The 19375-nt window shown below is 43.4% G+C and overlaps 1 protein-coding gene across 1 annotated transcript in view; it reads right to left on the reverse strand.

Annotated features, from left to right (window-relative positions):
- The window catches only part of STAB2 (stabilin 2), a 161415-nt gene that overhangs the window by 4122 nt on the left and 137918 nt on the right, over positions 1 to 19375 (reverse strand). Inside the window, exons 61-68 of the mRNA XM_057557591.1 lie at positions 18522 to 18655; positions 16805 to 16970; positions 16553 to 16659; positions 14155 to 14274; positions 13228 to 13368; positions 10801 to 10908; positions 2669 to 2797; positions 1574 to 1690 (exon numbers count right to left, since the gene is read on the reverse strand). Coding sequence (XP_057413574.1) covers positions 1574 to 1690; positions 2669 to 2797; positions 10801 to 10908; positions 13228 to 13368; positions 14155 to 14274; positions 16553 to 16659; positions 16805 to 16970; positions 18522 to 18655 — 1022 coding nt within the window. The remainder of the gene's footprint in view (positions 1 to 1573; positions 1691 to 2668; positions 2798 to 10800; positions 10909 to 13227; positions 13369 to 14154; positions 14275 to 16552; positions 16660 to 16804; positions 16971 to 18521; positions 18656 to 19375) is intronic.

Raw genomic sequence — 19375 nt, forward strand, 5'->3', positions numbered from 1 at the left:
AGAGTCCCATACAGGATAAACCCAAGGAGGAACATGCCGAGACACATAGTAATCAAATTGACAAAAATTAAAGACAAAAAATATTAAAAGCAACAAGGGAAAAGCAACAAATAACATACAAGGGAATTCCCATAAGGTTATGAGCTGATTTTTCAGCAGAAACTCTTCAGGCCAGAAGGGAGTGGCATGATATATTTAAAGTGTTGAAAGTGAAGAATCTACAACCAAGAATACTCTGCCTAGCGAGGATCTCATTCAGATTCGATGGAGAAATCAAAAGCTTTAGAGACAGACAAAAGCTAAGAGTATTCAGCACCACCAGACCAGCTTTGCAACAAATGCTAAAGGAACTTCTCTAAATGGAAAAGAAAACGCCACAACTAGAAACAAGAAAATTATGAATGAAAAAGCTCACCAGTAAAGGCAAACATACAGTAAAGGTAGGAAATCATCTGCATACAAATATGATTATCAAAACCAGCAATTATGAGAAGAGGAGAGTACAAATGCAGGATACGGGAAATGCATTTAAATTAGAAGACCAGCAACTTAAAACAATCTTGTTTATATATAGACTGCTATATCAAAACCTCATGGTAACCACAAACCAAAAATCTACAATAGATACACACACACACACACACACACACAAAGGGATTTTTTGGAGGCTTCCTCACATGGGTATGATTGATTATTAGCTCTGTTTCTAGCCCCTCTCTCCTCTTTTAAGGGTGAAGGGTGGGGCTGAGAATTCCAACCTTCTAATCATGGCTTGGTCTTTCTGGTGACCAGCCCCCATCCAGGAGCCATCCAGGAGCCCGCCCAGAAGCTCCTCATCAGAACAGAAGATGCCCCTAGTGTTCTTATCACTTAGGAAATTACAGGGGTTTATGAGCTCTGGGGCAGAGACCAATATACATTTCCTCTTATCTCCCTCCTAGCTTCTCAGTCCAGACCTGGTAATAAATTACAGGCAGGGCGGTATCTTCCACATTCAGTGTGAATGGGGTGCCCGGCCACAGGGTTAACGTCAGTGGAGGCTCCGTCTAAGCTCAAGCATCACTAACTCTAGAAACAAGTGGTCCTCTCCTGGAAGACCAGAGCAGAATATGCTCCCCTAGATACAAAAGACCTTATCAAAGAAACGTAGCTCCTAAAGCAAGCAGCAGCTCTGACAACAGGCAAAAGAATCCTGGACAACAGTGTAAATGTTGAAGCAGTTTTATGTCTTAACTTTGCGCCTGCTACCTCATCAATGTTTGTGGCAGAATTTGGCCCAAGGTTTCTTCTCCTTGTGACCTCTCACCTGGTCACGAGGTAGGGGTTGGGCAACCCCTAGTTCTCTCCTGCCTCTAACTGTTGGACGCCTCTGCCGTCCACCCAAGAGAGCTCAGAACGCTGCACAGCTACATGGCTTCACCCAGCTCACAACACTCGATTTTAGGCTTGTTGCCGGGAGACACGTTCTAGTAGTGAGATTTCTTGGTGCAGAGCTTTCCACTGAGATTTGCTGAAAGACATCGTTCCCCTGCACCCCAGCTGAACCTGTTCCTAGAGAAAAACACACACTCACCATGAAGGGGTCGTAGGAAGGTTCTGGGGTTGCTGAGGCTGTGTTCTCGTACATGGGGTTCGAGATATTCTCGGGCTGCTGCTTGCCGAGAGCTGCCACGTCGATATCCTCTTCCGACTGCTCGGAAAGACAAGCACAGGGCTGAGCACCACCAAGTCCCCGAGGCAGGAGTGTCTCATCCAAGTTGGCGGGTAAAGCAAGCCACCCCACGCCCGCCTCCGGGAGCTTTTTCCTTTTCCTGTTATTGAGATCTGACTTACACATAATATCATGCACCAATCTTAAATGTTCAGTTCAATGACTTCTTAATACGTCCCCCCAGGTATGACCACCACCCAAATCAGCATATAGGGCATCTCCATCCCCCCCAGGGGGCGCCCTCATGCCCCTCGCCCGCCAATATCCGGTCCCACCCAGGGTAACTGCTATTCTGACTCCTGTCACCTGGCGTGGTTTTGCCTGTCCTTGAACTTAATACAAAAGGAATCATACAGCACGTGCACTTTTGCTAGATGTGATGTTTTAAAAATCATGTATATGGTGCTGATAAATACACAGGTTATCTGCCAGAAGGAAGTGACCTACTGCTTGGGGGCTGCTGGTAAACCTGGTCCCCAGTGTCTCCCCAGGGTCACCCCACAATCAGCCAAGACCCGCTGACCTGGATGTGGGCTCAACAGTTCAAAGAGGGCCAAAGTGTTTCCCTGGCTGTGGCGTGAGGCCTCTGGCTGTGTAGGTCCCTACCCTGTCCCCACCCTCAGAGTCAGCCTTGAAGCTCAGATCAATGCTGGTGGGTGCCTGTCTTGTGAATCCTCCAAGGTGAGTGGCCTCCTGGGCCCCTGGTGAGTTTGCCTCCAAGCCAGACCCCTGGCACGAAGGGCCACTGGCAGCCCATCACCCTCCTCCATATCCTGTCTCGGCCAGGAAGAGGGCCTTGGAGCTGCCACTGCTGCTCTCTTAGGCGAGGCCCCACCCAGGAGACGGGAAGTGTGTGCCAGGCACCCAGCTGCCGGCGAGCTCTGAAGCAGCCCAGAGCCAGGGGCTGGGTTTCAGAGAGGACCCCCATGCCCATGTTCCCATTTTTCTCCGTCTTACCTCAAAATGCTGAAAGCCGATTGTTCTCTGGTTTAATCGAAAGTAAGAATACGCAGCCAAAGCAATGGCTCCAGTGACCAGGATGATGGCAAAGAACATCCCCGTTCCCAAGCCAGCGTGGCTTGAAGTCTGCACACAGAAAGGGGAGCGGTTGGTACTCAAAACTGGTGACTTCCCCAAAGAGGTGTGCTTTCTGGAGCCTACCCCATTCTGGCTGGCCTGAGGCATCTTGGTACCAGTCGGGATAAAAATAATGATAAGATTAACCAAGATGGCGGAGTAGAAGGACGTGCTCTCACTCCCTCTTGCGAGAGCACCAGAATCACAACTGGCTGCTGGACAATCATTGACAGGAAGACCCTGGACTTCACCAAGGAGGATACCCCACGTCCAAGGACAGAGGAGAAGCCACAGTGAGACGGTAGGAGGGGCGCAATCAGAGTAAAATCAAATCCCATAACTGCTGGGTGGGTGACTCACAGACTGGCGAACACTTATACCACAGAAGTCCACCCACTGGAGTGAAGGTTCTGAGCCCCACGTCAGGCTTCCCAACCTGGGGGTCCGGCAACGGGAGGAGGAATTCCTAGAGAATCAGACTTTGAAGTCTAGTGGGAATTGATTGCAGGACTGTGACAGGACTGGGGGAAACAGAGACCCCACTCTTGGAGGGCACACACAAAGTAATGTGTGCATCGGGACCCAGGGGAAGGAGCAGTGACCCTGGGGGAGACTGAACCAGACGTACCTGCTGGTGTTGGGGGGTCTCCTGCAGAGACAAGTGGTGGCTCTGTTTCACCGTGGGGATAAGGACACTGGCAGCAGAGGTCCTGGGAAGTTCTCCTTGGCGTGAGCCCTCCCAGAGTCTGCCATTAATCCCACCAAAGAGCACGGGTAGGCTCCAGTGTTGGGTTGCCTCAGGCAAAACAACCAACAGGGAGGGAACCCAGCCCCACCCATCAACAGTCAAGTGGATTAAGGTTTTACTGAGCTCTGACCGCCACAGCAACAGTCAGCTCTACCCACCACCAGAGCCTCCCATCAACCCTCTTAGCCTCAACCACCAGAGGGCAGACAACAGAAGCAAGAAAAACTACAATCCTGCAGCCTGTGGACCAAAAACCACAGTTACAGAAAGACAGAGAAGATGAAAAGGCAGAGGGCTATGTACCAGATGAAGGAACAAGAAAAAACCCCAGAAAAACAACTAAATGAAGTGGAGATAGGCAACCTTCCAGAAAAAGAATTCAGAATAATGATAGTGAAGATGATCCAGGACCTCGGAATAAGAATGGAGGCAAAGATTGAGAAGATGCAAGAAATGATTAACAAAGACCTAGAAGAATTAAAGAACAAACAAACAGAGATGACCAATACAATAACTGAAATGAAAACTACACTAGAAGGAATCAATAGCAGAATAACTGAGGCAGAAGAACGGATAAGTGACCTGGAAGACAGAATGGTGGAATTCACTGCTGCGGAACAGACTAAAGAAAAAAGAATGAAAAGAAATGAAGACAGCCTAAGAGACCTCTGGGACAACATTAAACGCAACAACATTCGCATTATAGGGGTCCCAGAAGGAGAAGAGAGAGAGAAAGGACCAGAGAAAATATTTGAAGAGATTATAGTCGAAAACTTCCCTAACATGGGAAAGGAAATAGCCACCCAAGTCCAGGAAGCGCAGAGAGTCCCATACAGAATAAACCCAAGGAGAAACACGCCGAGACACATAGTAATCAAAGTGGCAAAAATTAAAGACAAAGAAAAATTACTGAAAGCAGCAAGGGAAAAACGACAAATAACATACAAGGGAACCCCCATAAGGTTAACAGCTGATTTCTCAGCAGAAACTCTGCAAGCCAGAAGGGAGTGGCATGATATACTTAAAGTGATGAAAGGGAAGAACCTACAACCAAGATTACTCTACCCAGCAAGGATCTCATTTAGATTTGATGGAGAAATCAAAAGCTTTACAGACAAGCAAAAGCTAAGAGAATTCAGCACCACCAAACCAGCTCTACAACAAATGCTAAAGGAACTTCTCTAAGTGGGAAACACAAGAGAAGAAAAGGACCTACAAAAACAAACCCAAAACAATTAAGAAAATGGTCATAGGAACATACATATCGATAATTACCTTAAACGTGAATGGATTAAATGCCCCAACCAAAAGACATAGACTGGCTGAATGGATACAAAAACAAGACCCATATATATGCTGTCTACAAGAGACCCACTTCAGACCTAGGGACACATACAGACTGAAAGTGAGGGGATGGAAAAAGATATTCCATGCAAATGGAAATCAAAAGAAAGCTGGAGTAGCTATACTCATATCAGATAAAATAGACTTTAAAATAAAGAATGTTACAAGAGACAAGGAAGGACACTACATAATGATCCAGGGATCAATCCAAGAAGAAGATATAACAATTATAAATATATATGCACCCAACATAGGAGCACCTCAATACATAAGGCAACTGCTAACAGCTATAAAAGAGGAAATCGACAGTAACACAATAATAGTGGGGGACTTTAACACCTCACTTACGCCAATGGACAGATCATCCAAAATGAAAATAAATAAGGAAACAGAAGCTTTAAATGACACAATAGACCAGATAGATTTAATTGATATATATAGGACATTCCATCCAAAAACGGCAGATTACACGTTCTTCTCAAGTGCACACGGAACATTCTCCAGGATAGATCACATCTTGGGTCACAAATCAAGCCTCAGTAAATTTAAGAAAATTGAAATCATATCAAGCATCTTTTCTGACCACAACGCTATGAGATTAGAAATGAATTACAGGGAAAAAAACGTAAAAAAGACAAACACATGGAGGCTAAACAATACGTTACTAAATAACCAAGAGATCACTGAAGAAATCAAACAGGAAATAAAAAAATACCTAGAGACAAATGACAATGAAAACACGACGACCCAAAACCTATGGGATGCAGCAAAAGCGGTTCTAAGAGGGAAGTTTATAGCTATACAAGCCTACCTAAAGAAACAAGAAAAATCTCAAGTAAACAATCTAACCTTACACCTAAAGAAACTAGAGAAAGAAGAACAAACAAAACCCAAAGTTAGCAGAAGGAAAGAAATCATAAAGATCAGAGCAGAAATAAATGAAATAGAAACAAAGAAAACAATAGCAAAGATCAATAAAACTAAAAGTTGGTTCTTTGAGAAGATAAACAAAATTGATAAGCCATTAGCCAGACTCATCAAGAAAAAGAGGGAGAGGACTCAAATCAATAAAATCAGAAATGAAAAAGGAGAAGTTACAACAGACACCGCAGAAATACAAAACATCCTAAGAGACTACTACAAGCAACTTTATGCCAATAAAATGGACAACCTGGAAGAAATGGACAAATTCTTAGAAAGGTATAACCTTCCAAGACTGAATCAGGAAGAAACAGAAAATATCAACAGACCAATCACAAGTAATGAAATTGAAACTGTGATTAAAAATCTTCCAACAAACAAAAGTCCAGGACCAGATGGCTTCACAGGTGAATTCTATCAAACATTTAGAGAAGAGCTAACACCCATCCTTCTCAAACTCTTCCAAAAAATTGCAGAGGAAGGAACTCTCCCAAACTCATTCTATGAGGCCACCATCACCCTGATACCAAAACCAGACAAAGACACTACAAAAAAAGAAAATTACAGACCAATATCACTGATGAATATAGATGCAAAAATCCTCAACAAAATACTAGCAAACAGAATCCAACAACACATTAAAAGGATCATACACCACGATCAAGTGGGATTTATCCCAGGGATGCAAGGATTCTTCAATATACGCAAATCAATCAATGTGATACACCATATTAACAAATTGAAGAAGAAAAACCATATGATCATCTCAATAGATGCAGAAAAAGCTTTTGACAAAATTCAACACCCATTTCTGATAAAAACTCTCCAGAAAGTGGGCATAGAGGGAACCTACCTCAACATAATAAAGGCCATATATGACAAACCCACAGCAAACATCATTCTCAATGGTGAAAAACTGAAAGCATTTCCTCTAAGATCAGGAACGAGACAAGGATGTCCACTCTCACCACTATTATTCAACATAGTTCTGGAAGTCCTAGCCACGGCAATCAGAGAAGAAAAAGAAATAAAAGGAATACAAATTGGAAAAGAAGTAAAACTGTCACTGTTTGTGGATGACATGATACTATACATAGAGAATCCTAAAACTGCCACCAGAAAACTGCTAGAGCTAATTAATGAATATGGTAAAGTTGCAGGTTACAAAATTAATGCACAGAAATCTCTTGCATTCCTATACACTAATGATGAAAAATCTGAAAGAGAAATTATGGAAACACTCCCATTTACCATTGCAACAAAAAGAATAAAATATCTAGGAATAAACCTACCTAGGGAGACAAAAGACCTGTATGCAGAAAACTATAAGACACTGATGAAAGAAATTAAAGATGATACCAACAGATGGAGAGATATACCATGTTCTTGGATTGGAAGAATCAACATTGTGAAAATGAGTATACTACCCAAAGCAATCTACAGATTCAATGCAATCCCTATCAAATTACCAATGGCATTTTTTACGGAGCTAGAACAAATCATCTTAAAATTTGTATGGAGACACAAAAGACCCCGAATAGCCAAAGCAGTCTTGAGGCAAAAAAATGGAGCTGGAGGAATCAGACTCCCTGACTTCAGACTATACTACAAAGCTACAGTAATCAAGACAATATGGTACTGGCACAAAAACAGAAACATAGATCAATGGAACAAGATAGAAAGCCCAGAGATTAACCCACGCACCTATGGTCAACTAATCTATGACAAAGGAGGCAAAGATATACAATGGAGAAAAGACAGTCTCTTCAATAAGTGGTGCTGGGAAAACTGGACAGCTACATGTACAAGAATGAAATTAGAATACTCCCTAACACCATACACAAAAATAAACTCAAAATGGATTAGAGACCTAAATGTAAGACTGGACACTATAAAACTCCTAGAGGAAAACATAGGAAGAACACTCTTTGACATAAATCACAGCAAGATCTTTTTCGATCCACCTCCTAGAGTAATGGAAATAAAAACAGAAATAAACAAGTGGGACCTAATGAAACTTCAAAGCTTTTGCACAGCAAAGGAAACCATAAACAAGACGAAAAGACAACCCTCAGAATGGGAGAAAATATTTGCAAATGAATCAACGGACAAAGGATTAATCTCCAAAATATATAAACAGCTCATTCAGCTCAATATCAAAGAAACAAACACCCCAATCCAAAAATGGGCAGAAGACCTAAATAGACATTTCTCCAAAGAAGACATACAGACGGCCACGAAGCACATGAAAAGATGCTCAACATCACTAATTATTAGAGAAATGCAAATCAAAACTACAATGAGGTATCACCTCACTCCTGTTAGAATGGGCATCATCAGAAAATCTACAAACAACAAATGCTGGAGAGGGTGTGGAGAAAAGGGAACCCTCTTGCACTGTTGGTGGGAATGTAAATTGATACAGCCACTATGGAGAACAATATGGAGGTTCCTTAAAAAACTAAAAATAGAATTACCATATGACCCAGCAATCCCACTACTGGGCATATACCCAGAGAAAACCGTAATTCAAAAAGACACGTGCACCCGAATGTTCATTGCAGCACTATTTACAATAGCCAGGTCATGGAAGCAACCTAAATGCCCATCAACAGACGAATGGATAAAGAAGTTGTGGTACATATATACAATGGAATATTACTCAGCCATAAAAAGGAACGAAATTGAGCCATTTGTTGAGAAGTGGATGGATCTAGAGACTGTCATACAGAGTGAAGTAAGTCAGAAAGAGAAAAACAAATATCGTATATTAATGCATGTATGTGGAACCTAGAAAAATGGTACAGATGAGCCAGATTGCAGGGCAGAAGTTGAGACACAGATGTAGAGAATGGACATATGGACACCAAGGGGGGAAAACTGCGATGAGGTGGGGATGGTGGTGTGCTGAATTGGGCGATTGGGATTGACATGTATACACTGATGTGTATAAAACTGATGCCTAATAAGAACCTGCAGTATAAAAAAACAAACAAAACAACTAATACTAAACTTTCATTGGGTTATTTGTATGGAAATATGTTAATATAAATGTTTCAGACATTACATGAAATTTCTAAAAATCTTATATTTGTATTTGTATGGAAATATGTATGGAAATATGTTAATATAAATGTTTCAGACATTACATGAAATTTCTAAAAATCTTATATTTGTATTTGTATGGAAATATGTATGGAAATATGTTAATATAAATGTTTCAGACATTACATGAAATTTCTAAAAATCTTATATTTGTATTTGTATGGAAATATGTATGGAAATATGTTAATATAAATGTTTCAGACATTACATGAAATTTCTAAAAATCTTATATTTGTATTTGTATGGAAATATGTATGGAAATATGTTAATATAAATGTTTCAGACATTACATGAAATTTCTAAAAATCTTATATTTGTATTTGTATGGAAATATGTATGGAAATATGTTAATATAAATGTTTCAGACATTACAGGAAACGTCTAAAAATCTTATATGTTCTGGTATAATGTTATAAGTAATAATCCTAGTTATTACTTTAAAATGTATATCTCAGAAATAACTAATTTTCTTGTCAACTGCATTATTAAGAACTTTCATCAAATCTTTAACCATGGTCATTTTTAAGTCTTTTGTCATTTACAGACAGTTCTGGGTGTACTCTGATGATTTTGCAAATATGTTCCTATAAAAGGGTTTCATCTTCAAGAAATTCATGGAAAAGACTCTGACAAGTACAGGTTTCTGGTAACTGACTGTACTGCTGAACTGAATGAATAAGCATTTTCAGAACTCTAATGAAAAACTGATGAACTCATAAAAGTGCTAACAAAAGATCAAGATGAAAAAAAAAAAGAAATTAATTACATGGGACTGAGTGAACTGATGAGGATGAGTATAATTTTTGTGACTTTCTGTCTGAATTAAAAAAAAAAAAATCCCACAAGGACTCAGAGGAAAAGAATATACAAATCAATTTTCACTGCAAAGTAAAGGAGCTGTTACAGTGGAGGATTACTGGACTGAATGTCAATATTATGACATAGTATAACTGTGTTTCATGTTTGGTAATTGCAATCATTGTTGCTTTTGTTGTGGTCATCCATGTACAATGCTTGGTGTCAGTCTATTTATCTCTTGTAAAAATAAAATACAGTGTGTGTGTGTGGAAAAAAAAAAAAATAATGATAAAATTGTTAACATGTATCTAGCCCTTACTATTTCCAGGGTCTGTTCTAAGCCCCCTTACACAAAATAATCCATTTAAATGTATATTAACACAAAGAGATAAAAACAATTTTTATTGTTTCCACTTTCATATGGGGAAATGGAGACACAGAGCGGGTAAGCACTTGCCCAATATCACACAGCCTGTGAGTGGTAGAGGTGGGCTTTGGAAGCCAGCCTGGCTTTGGAACTTAGGTGCGTAACCACTATGCTGTGGAACTTCCCAGCAGCCAGCTGTGCTCGCCCCTCCCTCATACTTTTAGAACAAAGATAGCATACTAACATCACCACCACCAACCAACCACAGCTGCCCAACTCTTATATCGCATGTACTATGTGCCAGGGACTGTCTTCATAATTTTATATTAACTCACCCTCCCAAGAACCCAGGGAGGGAGGCATTATGACCTCGATTTTGCAGATAAGAAAAATGGGGCTCAGTGACGTTCTGGGGCTTGTCTAAGGTCACACGGTTATGAAGTGGAGACGCTCAGGATTTTCACGCCCTTTCCAGTGGTTTCTCCACTGGCCCATCCTGCCCTTTTCATTCAACAGATATTGATGGTGACAGGTGTTAGGTTGCTAACGCACTGGAGTGGGGGTGGGATGCAACAGGGCCCGGCATCCCTGAGGCCAGCTGCCGTGGATGGGGGAGACGCCTCCAGTATCTGGAGGAGGCGTGGACAGGGCTTCCAGGAGCAGTTTCCTTCTTGGGGAGTGGACACTGGGGTTCCCCCCGGCCCCTCACCAGGAACCCTGGATACTCACCACTGGGGTGGGAGGTGCTTTTAAAGGCCTGGAAATGACATGAATAATCCCATTGGAGGCAAAGATGTCCCACTGCAGAATGGCTCTTCCATCAACGAACCTGGTCTCCTAGGGGAGATGAGAAGAGGCTGGTGGAGATCTCTGACCACCTGACTCTTACTCTCCATGCGGGCAGCCCTTTCATGGAGGAAAGTTGTCCAGTTTCCCCGAGGTCCTGGCGCCTGGGCTTCAGGCCAATCCTCACTGACAGGTAGCATAGGACTTGCGCTCACCCTCTGGACAGCCCAAAACACATTAGTAGCTCTTGTGCCAACAAGCTGATCTAAGAGCTGCAGAGACCCCAGGAGGTCATTCTGTCCAGCCCACTTGTTTAACAGATGAGAGTTCAGAAAGAAAATGGTATGTCCAAGATCACCCAGGTCGTAGGTGGCAAATCCCATGCCTCTGTATTCCAGATCCACTGCTGTGAACATCACACCACACTGTTAGAAAGGGATTTTAAGTGATCTAATTCCTTGCTAATCAAAGTGTGCTCCACTGGCTTGTGGCGTGGGCAGTCACCTGAGAGTGCCTTAGAAGTGCAGAACCTGAGGCCTCACAACCCACCCACTGAATTACAACATGCATTTTAACAAACCTGTAGGTGATTAAAATGCATAGTAAAGTTTGAGAAGCACTGGTCTAAACTACTGATCTTCGGTAATAAAGATCATTTATTAGGTAAAAATTAAAAATAATTCATTTAGCCCTTGCTACATGTCAGACACTATTATCACACGTCGAAAGACTTGAATCACTGAATCTCCATAAAAGCCTATGATTTGACAAAACTGCAATGAGGTATCACCTCACACCAGTCAGAATGGCCGTCATCAAAAAGTCTACAAATAATAAATGCTGAAGAGGGTGTGGAGAAAAGGAAGCCCTCCTACAGTGCTGGTGGGAATGTAAATTGGTACAGCCACTATGGAGAACAGTATGGAGGTTCCTTAAAAAACCAAAAATAGAGTTACCATATGATCCAGTAATCCCACTCCTGGGCATATATCTGGAGAAAACCATAATTCGAAAAGATACACGCACCCCAATGTTCATAGCAGCTCTATTTACAATAGCCAAGACATGGAAGCAACCTAAATGTCCATTGACAGATGAATGGAGAAAGAAGAGGTGGTACATATATACAATGGAATATTACTCAGACATAAAAAAGAATGAAATAATGCCATTTGCAGCAACATGGATGGACCTAGAGATGATCACACTAAGTCAGTCAGGCAGAAAGACAAATTTTATCATATGTATCACTTATATGTGGAATCTAAAAAAATGATACAAATGAATTTATTTACAAAACAGAAACAGACTCACAGACATAGAAAACAAACTTATGGTTAACACAGGGGAAAGGTAGGGAGGAGGGATATATTAGGAGTATAGGATTAACAGATATACTCTACTATATATAAAATAGATAATTAACAAGGACCTACTATATAGCACAGGGAACTATAGTCAATATTTTGTAATAACCTATGTGGAAAAGAATCTGAAAAAATATATATATAATTGAATATATATATAACTGAATCATTTTGCTGTACTCCTAAAACTAACACAACATTGTAAATCAACTATACTTCGATTAAAAAAAATGTTTTTAAAAAAGCCTATGATTTGAACATCATGGTTGTCATGGTCACATTACCACCACCACTATCACTACTTCTAATATCACTACCACCACTATCATCCCCACCATCATCCATCATCATCATCAAAATAATCATCACCACCACCACCATCATCATCATCAACACACCACCATCGTTAACAACATCACCATTATTACCATCATAATCATCATCATTACCAACATCATTAACACCATCACCATTATCAAAATATCACTATTACCACCATCATAATTGTCATCATCACCGCTACCACCACCACCATCATCATCAACATCATTAACACATCACCAACAAACCTATTTTTCGGATGAGGAAATTGGGACACAGAGAATTTAGATAACTTGTCTAAGTTCCTAGAGCTAGTGAGTGGCAGAACTGGTTTTCATACTAAGGTCATTTGACTTGAAGTCTCCATGTTCACACCTAGGATAGGCTGGCAATCTGACAGAAATAAAGGCAGAGAATCAGACTGCTTTAAAATGGTTTGATTTATAGTTCCTCATTACCAGCTTCTGGGGCTGGCGGTCACCAATGGCTTATTTCCCAAAGGGTAGGGGCTGCCTGACAGTCAGTGTGGTGTGTGCTGGTGTGCAGCTAGTACCGCTAACTGCAGCTTTGGAGTTTACTTTCACATTATAAGAGTTGCCGTCTATTAAGCACCTACTCTCTGCTAGGAGCTTGGCATATATTATCTCCACTTCTCCCCATAAGCCCAGAAGACTTTTCATACCAGTTGGCGCTGGTCCTGGCTGGAGGTGATGAGCAGCTGGCTTCCCAGCCTAGTGTGCAGGATGGTACCGTTGACAAGGTCATTGTAAAAAAAGATGCCGACATTGGCGAGATGGTGCTCGATGTCCCGCCCAGACAGAGTCTGAGAGGAAAGAAGAGACACAAGAATGGTCTTTAAAGGCCAAGCAATATTTTCTCCTTTTAATGACAAGGATGACCCAGGGAAAAAAATCACTTCGCAAAGCCTTGGCTTTTCTGCCTCCACTTTGAAAGTCATTTTTATGGTCTAAGCAGAGCTTCCCAGTGGTGTCCTGGGAGGAGTGGGTCTTGAGTGGGTAACAAGTGAGCAGAGGTATTGCTTCTCTCAGCCCTCAGTGGGGTTTGGGCTGTCAGAGCCTGTGGGTGGGCTGAATAAACATTGCCAGTTCCTCTGTGTGCCATGACATGAAAAAGGTTGATGTAGTAGATCAGTTGCATCCATGGCCCTGGTTCTTCACCCCTCCCCGTATCCTTGCCCTTTACCACATAATCTGAGGGCCTCCCACTCTGACTTCGGGCTCAGCCACATGACCTGTTGGGCCACTGGCATATTAGCAAATGTGACCAGATAGGGGCTTAGAAAGTACCGCCAGGACTGGGCTTGCTCTCGCCACATGCCCGGGCTAGCCTACTGGAGGATGAGAGCCCTGTGGAGCAGAGCCCCAGACAAGCCAGCCTAGATAACCTGACGGCCAGCCCAGCTTAGACACATGAGCATGCCTGGCCGAGCCGGGAAGAACTGCCAGCTGATCTACAGATGTTTGAGCTAAATAAATGTGTAGCCACTGCATTTTGGGATCGTTTGTAGCATTGCACTGTTGTGGTGATAGATAACTGATACTGTCTAGAAGTGCTAGTCTAAAGTACAGACATCAGGAACCCAACTCACCTCATTTTCCCCCAGCCCACTGTTCTGTGGCACAAAGAGGGTGCTTCGGATCGACAGGTCAGTGAGGTGTTTCAGAAATGCCCGGCCTCTGGCTGAGCTGTTGGAATAGGCCAGCACTTCCTGGGGAGAGGAAGGAGGTGGTCAGATGGGTCAGCCTGGTGTGCAGGGACTGGGGTGGCTGGAGAGGGTGGCATCACCCCTCTGGGAATATTCCTGATGGTCGTCCCAACTCAGGCTGCCACTTGTCTGCTCTTCTTTCTGACTGCCCCTTGAGAAAATTTTAGGAGGATTTTTCCTTTCCTCAATAAATCCTATGGTCCCAAGTCATAGCCAGCTCACGGGCCATTCTCAACACGACAGCCCGTGTAGTCTTTGAAACGTTAAGTGAAATCTTGAGTCTCCTTTTGTCAAAACCCCGCAAGGGCCCCCACTTCACCCAGAGGAAAAGCCAAAGTCCTTACAATGGCCCCTGAGGCCCAAACCATCTGGACACTTGTTCCTCTGACCCCGTGCCCAGCTGTCCTCTCGCTCACTCTGTTCCACTGGCCTCCCTGACGTTCCTCAAGCTTGCCCAGCACTCTCCTGCCTTTCATCCTTTGCCTGGTGTTTCCTTCTGCCTGGAATATTCTTCCTCCAAATCTGCATGGTTAACTTCCTCTCTTCTGTTCACACTTTACTCACATGTCACCTTCTCACTAAGGCCTTTCCTCATCACTCTATGCAAAATGGGAACCCTGTGGTTCCCCTTCCCCTCCCCACCCCCCGCATAGCCTAGATCATCTTCTAGCTTTCAATACTATTTACTTATTTATTCTGTTTATTGTTTGTCTATTTTGTTCACTGATATATCTGAAGCACTTTGTAAGTACTCAATACATACTCACTGAACAAATTTTAAGAAATCACACTACCCAGTTCAGCTTTGTCATTGTGCAGAGAGCACTACTGACACCCAGAGAAGATAATTTGCTGAAGGGCACATAGCCAGTGGGTTTTGCTCTACACTGTCTTTTCTCTGAGATGCTGTCACAAGCCAAGCTCCCATGCAGCACAAATATTTGTTTGGGTGTTTACCTTTAGAGTATTTACAGTAACCCTGATTTTTTAGACGAGTTAGGTGGATACCTTTGGTCTGTGGAAAAAGGCTCACCATTGTGGGGTCCTTGGTCTAGCTTCTGCCCTGCTCCTACAAGCCCTATACTTATGCTCAGTCTCCTCTCCTTGGCTGTGTCCTTGACCTTGCTAAGCCTCAGTTTCTTTATCTGCAAAATGGGAATAATAGCAGAAGTGACTTCATAAGGTTGCATAAGGATTTATTCCTTCTAGGAAGTATTTATTGAGCACCTACTATATGCCAGCCACAAGGCAGAGAAAATCCTTTCCCTTATGGAGCTTATGTTCTATGAACCAAGTGAAAAGTGCCCTGAAAGGGCTCAGTACAATGCCCCGTGCGAAGGAAGTGCTCAAGAAATTTTAGCTATTGTTATTAAAATTATTATCTCAGTTCTTTCATCAGTCAACACCAATTCCTTCTCTAACAGGGGCTTTCTCTTCATTGGACGTGACTTGTAGAATATTAAAGTGACTTTAAGTGCAGTGCAGGAATTCCCTGCTGGTCCAGTGGTTAGGACTCTGCGCTTTCACTGCCGAGGGTGTGGGTTCGATCCCTGGTTGGGGAAGTAAGATTCCCACAAGCCACATGGTGTAGCCGAAAAGAAAAAAAAAAAAAAAGTGCAGTCCAAAATGCAAGTTGACCCCATGTTGAGAATTTGGCTCACTGGGTGACCACCAGGCAGGCTTAGCTAACGGTCCCCCACCCCGTCCACAAAAACAAAAGAGCATCTTACTCCTCCAGGGCCGACTCTGAAGCTGCTGTAGTTGCAAACAGAGATAAGAATACCAGCTAATACCAGTATAGCATTTTGCATCTGCTGGCCACAGGGCTAAGCACTTTACAAATATTAAGTCATCTATTTATCACAGCGCCCCTATGAGATTGGTGCTATCATCATCTCCATTTTACAGATGAGCAAACTGAGGCTCAGAAGGGAAAGTAACTCATTTAAGGTGATGCACCAAGTAAGTGGCAAACCTAAGCTTCAAACTCAGGCAGTGAGGCTCAGTGTCGATGCTCTTTTAAGATTTTTTTTTTTTTGGCTGCGCCGCACGGCATGTGGGATCTTAGTTCCCTGACTAGGGATCGAACCCGTGGCCCCTGCATTGGAAGCGTGGGGTCTTAACCACTGGACCGCCAGGAAGTCCCTTTTTTTTTTGTCAGTGTCCATGCTCTTAACTATGACTGTGAGCCTCTGTCTTCTTTGAAGGACTCACCTCTCTAATACCTGCTTTGAGGCAACCCCTCCACCCCGAGGCGAAAGCAAACAGACATGGTACATACCGTCAGGAAGTTTGTGAGCGAGGGGAAGGACATCAGGACCTGCAACAGATTTCCACTGCACGAGAAGCCATCTCCCACGTAGCCTACCTTGCAGGTGCAGTTCACATCTGGAAGGCAGGAGCACACGGGGTCCCGCCCCAGTGAGGCAGGGGCCTGGGCTGCCCCATCTCACCCTGGGAGGTCAGCTGGCCAGGCTGAGGATTGCTCAGCAGCTGCATGGCCTGGAATCTAAAGTGGGGGTGTGGCCGTTACCTTTCATCCGGTAGCAGAAGACATCCCACATTTCACTCTTGTTGTTTCTTGTTCCGTAGTCCACTATCCCAATGATACCAGAGCCACAGTTCTGGGAGGAGTAGGATGTGGGGTAGGCTACTCGCCCACTGTCCAGCCAGCCTGCTGAACAGAGGTGGTACTTGGCCTGTAGGGACACAGACGTGGCCATGGGTCAGCTGTGATTTCATATTTGTTGTGGGGTTCTTTGGGTAATGTCTGACTCCCCCATTAGACTGAAAACTCCATGGAGTTAGGAATTATGGCTCATTTTGCCTGTTGTATCCCTGTGCCTGGAACATAATAGGTGTTCATTAAATTTTTGTTGATTGAGCCATTGGATGAATGAAAGTGGTGCCTTCTCTTTCCTGTAGGTGCCCGGGTCCTTCACACTCATTTTTCTTCCCTCTGCTCTCAAGAAAGGATTTGCAATCAGCTATTTTTCCCTGGGTGCAAATTCTTCTGGTTATGGGTTGATAGAACTCTAACTGATCATCCGTCATCATCCTCTCACCATCCTCACCATCACCATCACTGTAACACTTATTGAGAGCTTATTCTGGGCCAGGTCCTGTTGCAAGGGCTTTTCATGAGTCAACACCTTTAACACTTATATCAACCCTTTGAGATAGAAACTTAAAAAAAAATCTCTATCATATAACTGAGAAAATAGAGGCCAAAAGGGTTAAGCAACTTGCTCAAAGTCATACAGCCAGCAAGTAGCGGAGCTGAGATTCACACCCATGCAGTCTACCCCTTAATCTTAATCTTAAAAACTGAGGGCCTACTGTGTGCCCGTCACTGTACCATATTACCTTTAGTCCTTTTACAAACATGCCAGGTGGGACAGAGGTTTCAACGGCTTGATCAAGGCCATACAACCAGCAAGCAGGAGAAACAAGAAACTCTGACCCTCCAAGATGCTGGGTCCTGGCATCGAAGGCTTTGCTCCTTGGTAAAGAAACGTCAGGTCTGAAGATTTGGTAGTGATGGAGGCTGGAGGGCAGTAACATCATCCTGATGGACTCCCAGTGAGCAATCGCTAGCAGGTCACTCAGAGTCGCTGACCTTTCCAAATGGGCTTCTGGTTTTAGAGGCCAAGAGAGGAGCCCTGACCAGAGCTCCATTGCCTCCCTGGCTGTGGCTGGGAGCTGGGGCACTTCCCATGTACTCCCTTCACAGCCGCTCCAGACACAGAGAGCCCCGGCTATTCCAGAAAACTCAGCTGCTTTGTGGGTTCAGGGAGGTCCTAGGCTTGTGGTTAACTGATCTCTTTCTGGTTTCTATCTATGAGGTACACACTCCCAGTCTGTGCCTCTGCCTTGGTGGTTGAATGTCATGATCGAGAGCAGACTTTTGGAGTCAGGGGTACATGGAACGCTGGATCTGCCACTTCTTGGCTGGGTGACATTGGGCACATTACCTTTCAGAGCCTCAGTTGCCCTATCTGTAAAAAGACGATAGGAATACCTACCTCCAGGGATGTTGTAAGAATGGACAGTAATGTCAGGGAAGCACCCCACACTGTGCCTGACACACGGTAGACTCCCAGTGGACCTGACGAATCGTTATTGCTCCAGGAGCTCCCTGAACTCCCCGCTCCAGGAAGGCAACAGCCTGAGTCTCCCCTGTATCAAGAGGAAGCTGCATCTCCTCCCCGAAGACCCTGCCTGCACAGTGCCCGCCAACTGGGCCCCACCTTCTGGGCGTAGGAGAGCTGGTTGTAGGTTGCCATGGTTGCAGCTTCCTTGGTACAGGCCTCTCTGGCTTTGTCAAAGGTCAGCTTGTACTGGCCCAGCGGAGAGCGTAGATGGAACACGCCAACTGTGGTATCTAGAAGGGGGAGGAGAGGAATCGTCCAGGCCAGCCCCCCTGGCTGGCAGTGCTTTCATCAGAGATTTTCAAAGTGGAAGGCTGTAAACCGTAACCCAGGGTTTCTTGGGATGCCACTCCCCTTGGAGATGTCATTTAAAATACTTATTTCTTTTCTAACTATGAAAGTAGCACGTGTCTGGTAGAAATCTGGGCCATACGGAGAAGAAAAGAGATGAACAAAAATCACCTACAGTCCTGCGCTCTGGAAATAATCATTACTCCATGGCTAACATTTTGTACTTCCGTACAGAATTTTTATTTTTGTAACTTTAAATTTTGATGTAATTTCACCCTTCCAGTCTTTTTCCCTGTTTGTTTATGTGTCATATATATCACAAGTGTGGCAGTATGCTGCATATATAGTTTTTAGAAATCTTTCTTATAACGTGAAATCACGATTATTTCCCAATATTATAAATTTTCTCTGGCAACATAATTTCCCCTCGACACTTTTAGTTGAACACTTTTTGTGAACTTCACAGCCATGAAAAAAAAAATGCATTGAAATGAGTTTCTGCCAAGGACCCCCTGTGTTTTCTGATTGCCACTATGCCTTTACAAAAGTTTTCTAGCCATTTTCCCCCTAAGATACTAGAAGATTTTAATCCTTTTTAAATAGTTGGTATCTTTTTTTAACCAGTTAATGCAGAGACCAATGCATGTGACTTCAAGAACCAA

The sequence above is a fragment of the Balaenoptera acutorostrata genome, chromosome 11 (genome assembly GCF_949987535.1).
Source record: "Balaenoptera acutorostrata chromosome 11, mBalAcu1.1, whole genome shotgun sequence".
NCBI classification, from domain to species: Eukaryota; Metazoa; Chordata; class Mammalia; order Artiodactyla; family Balaenopteridae; genus Balaenoptera; species Balaenoptera acutorostrata.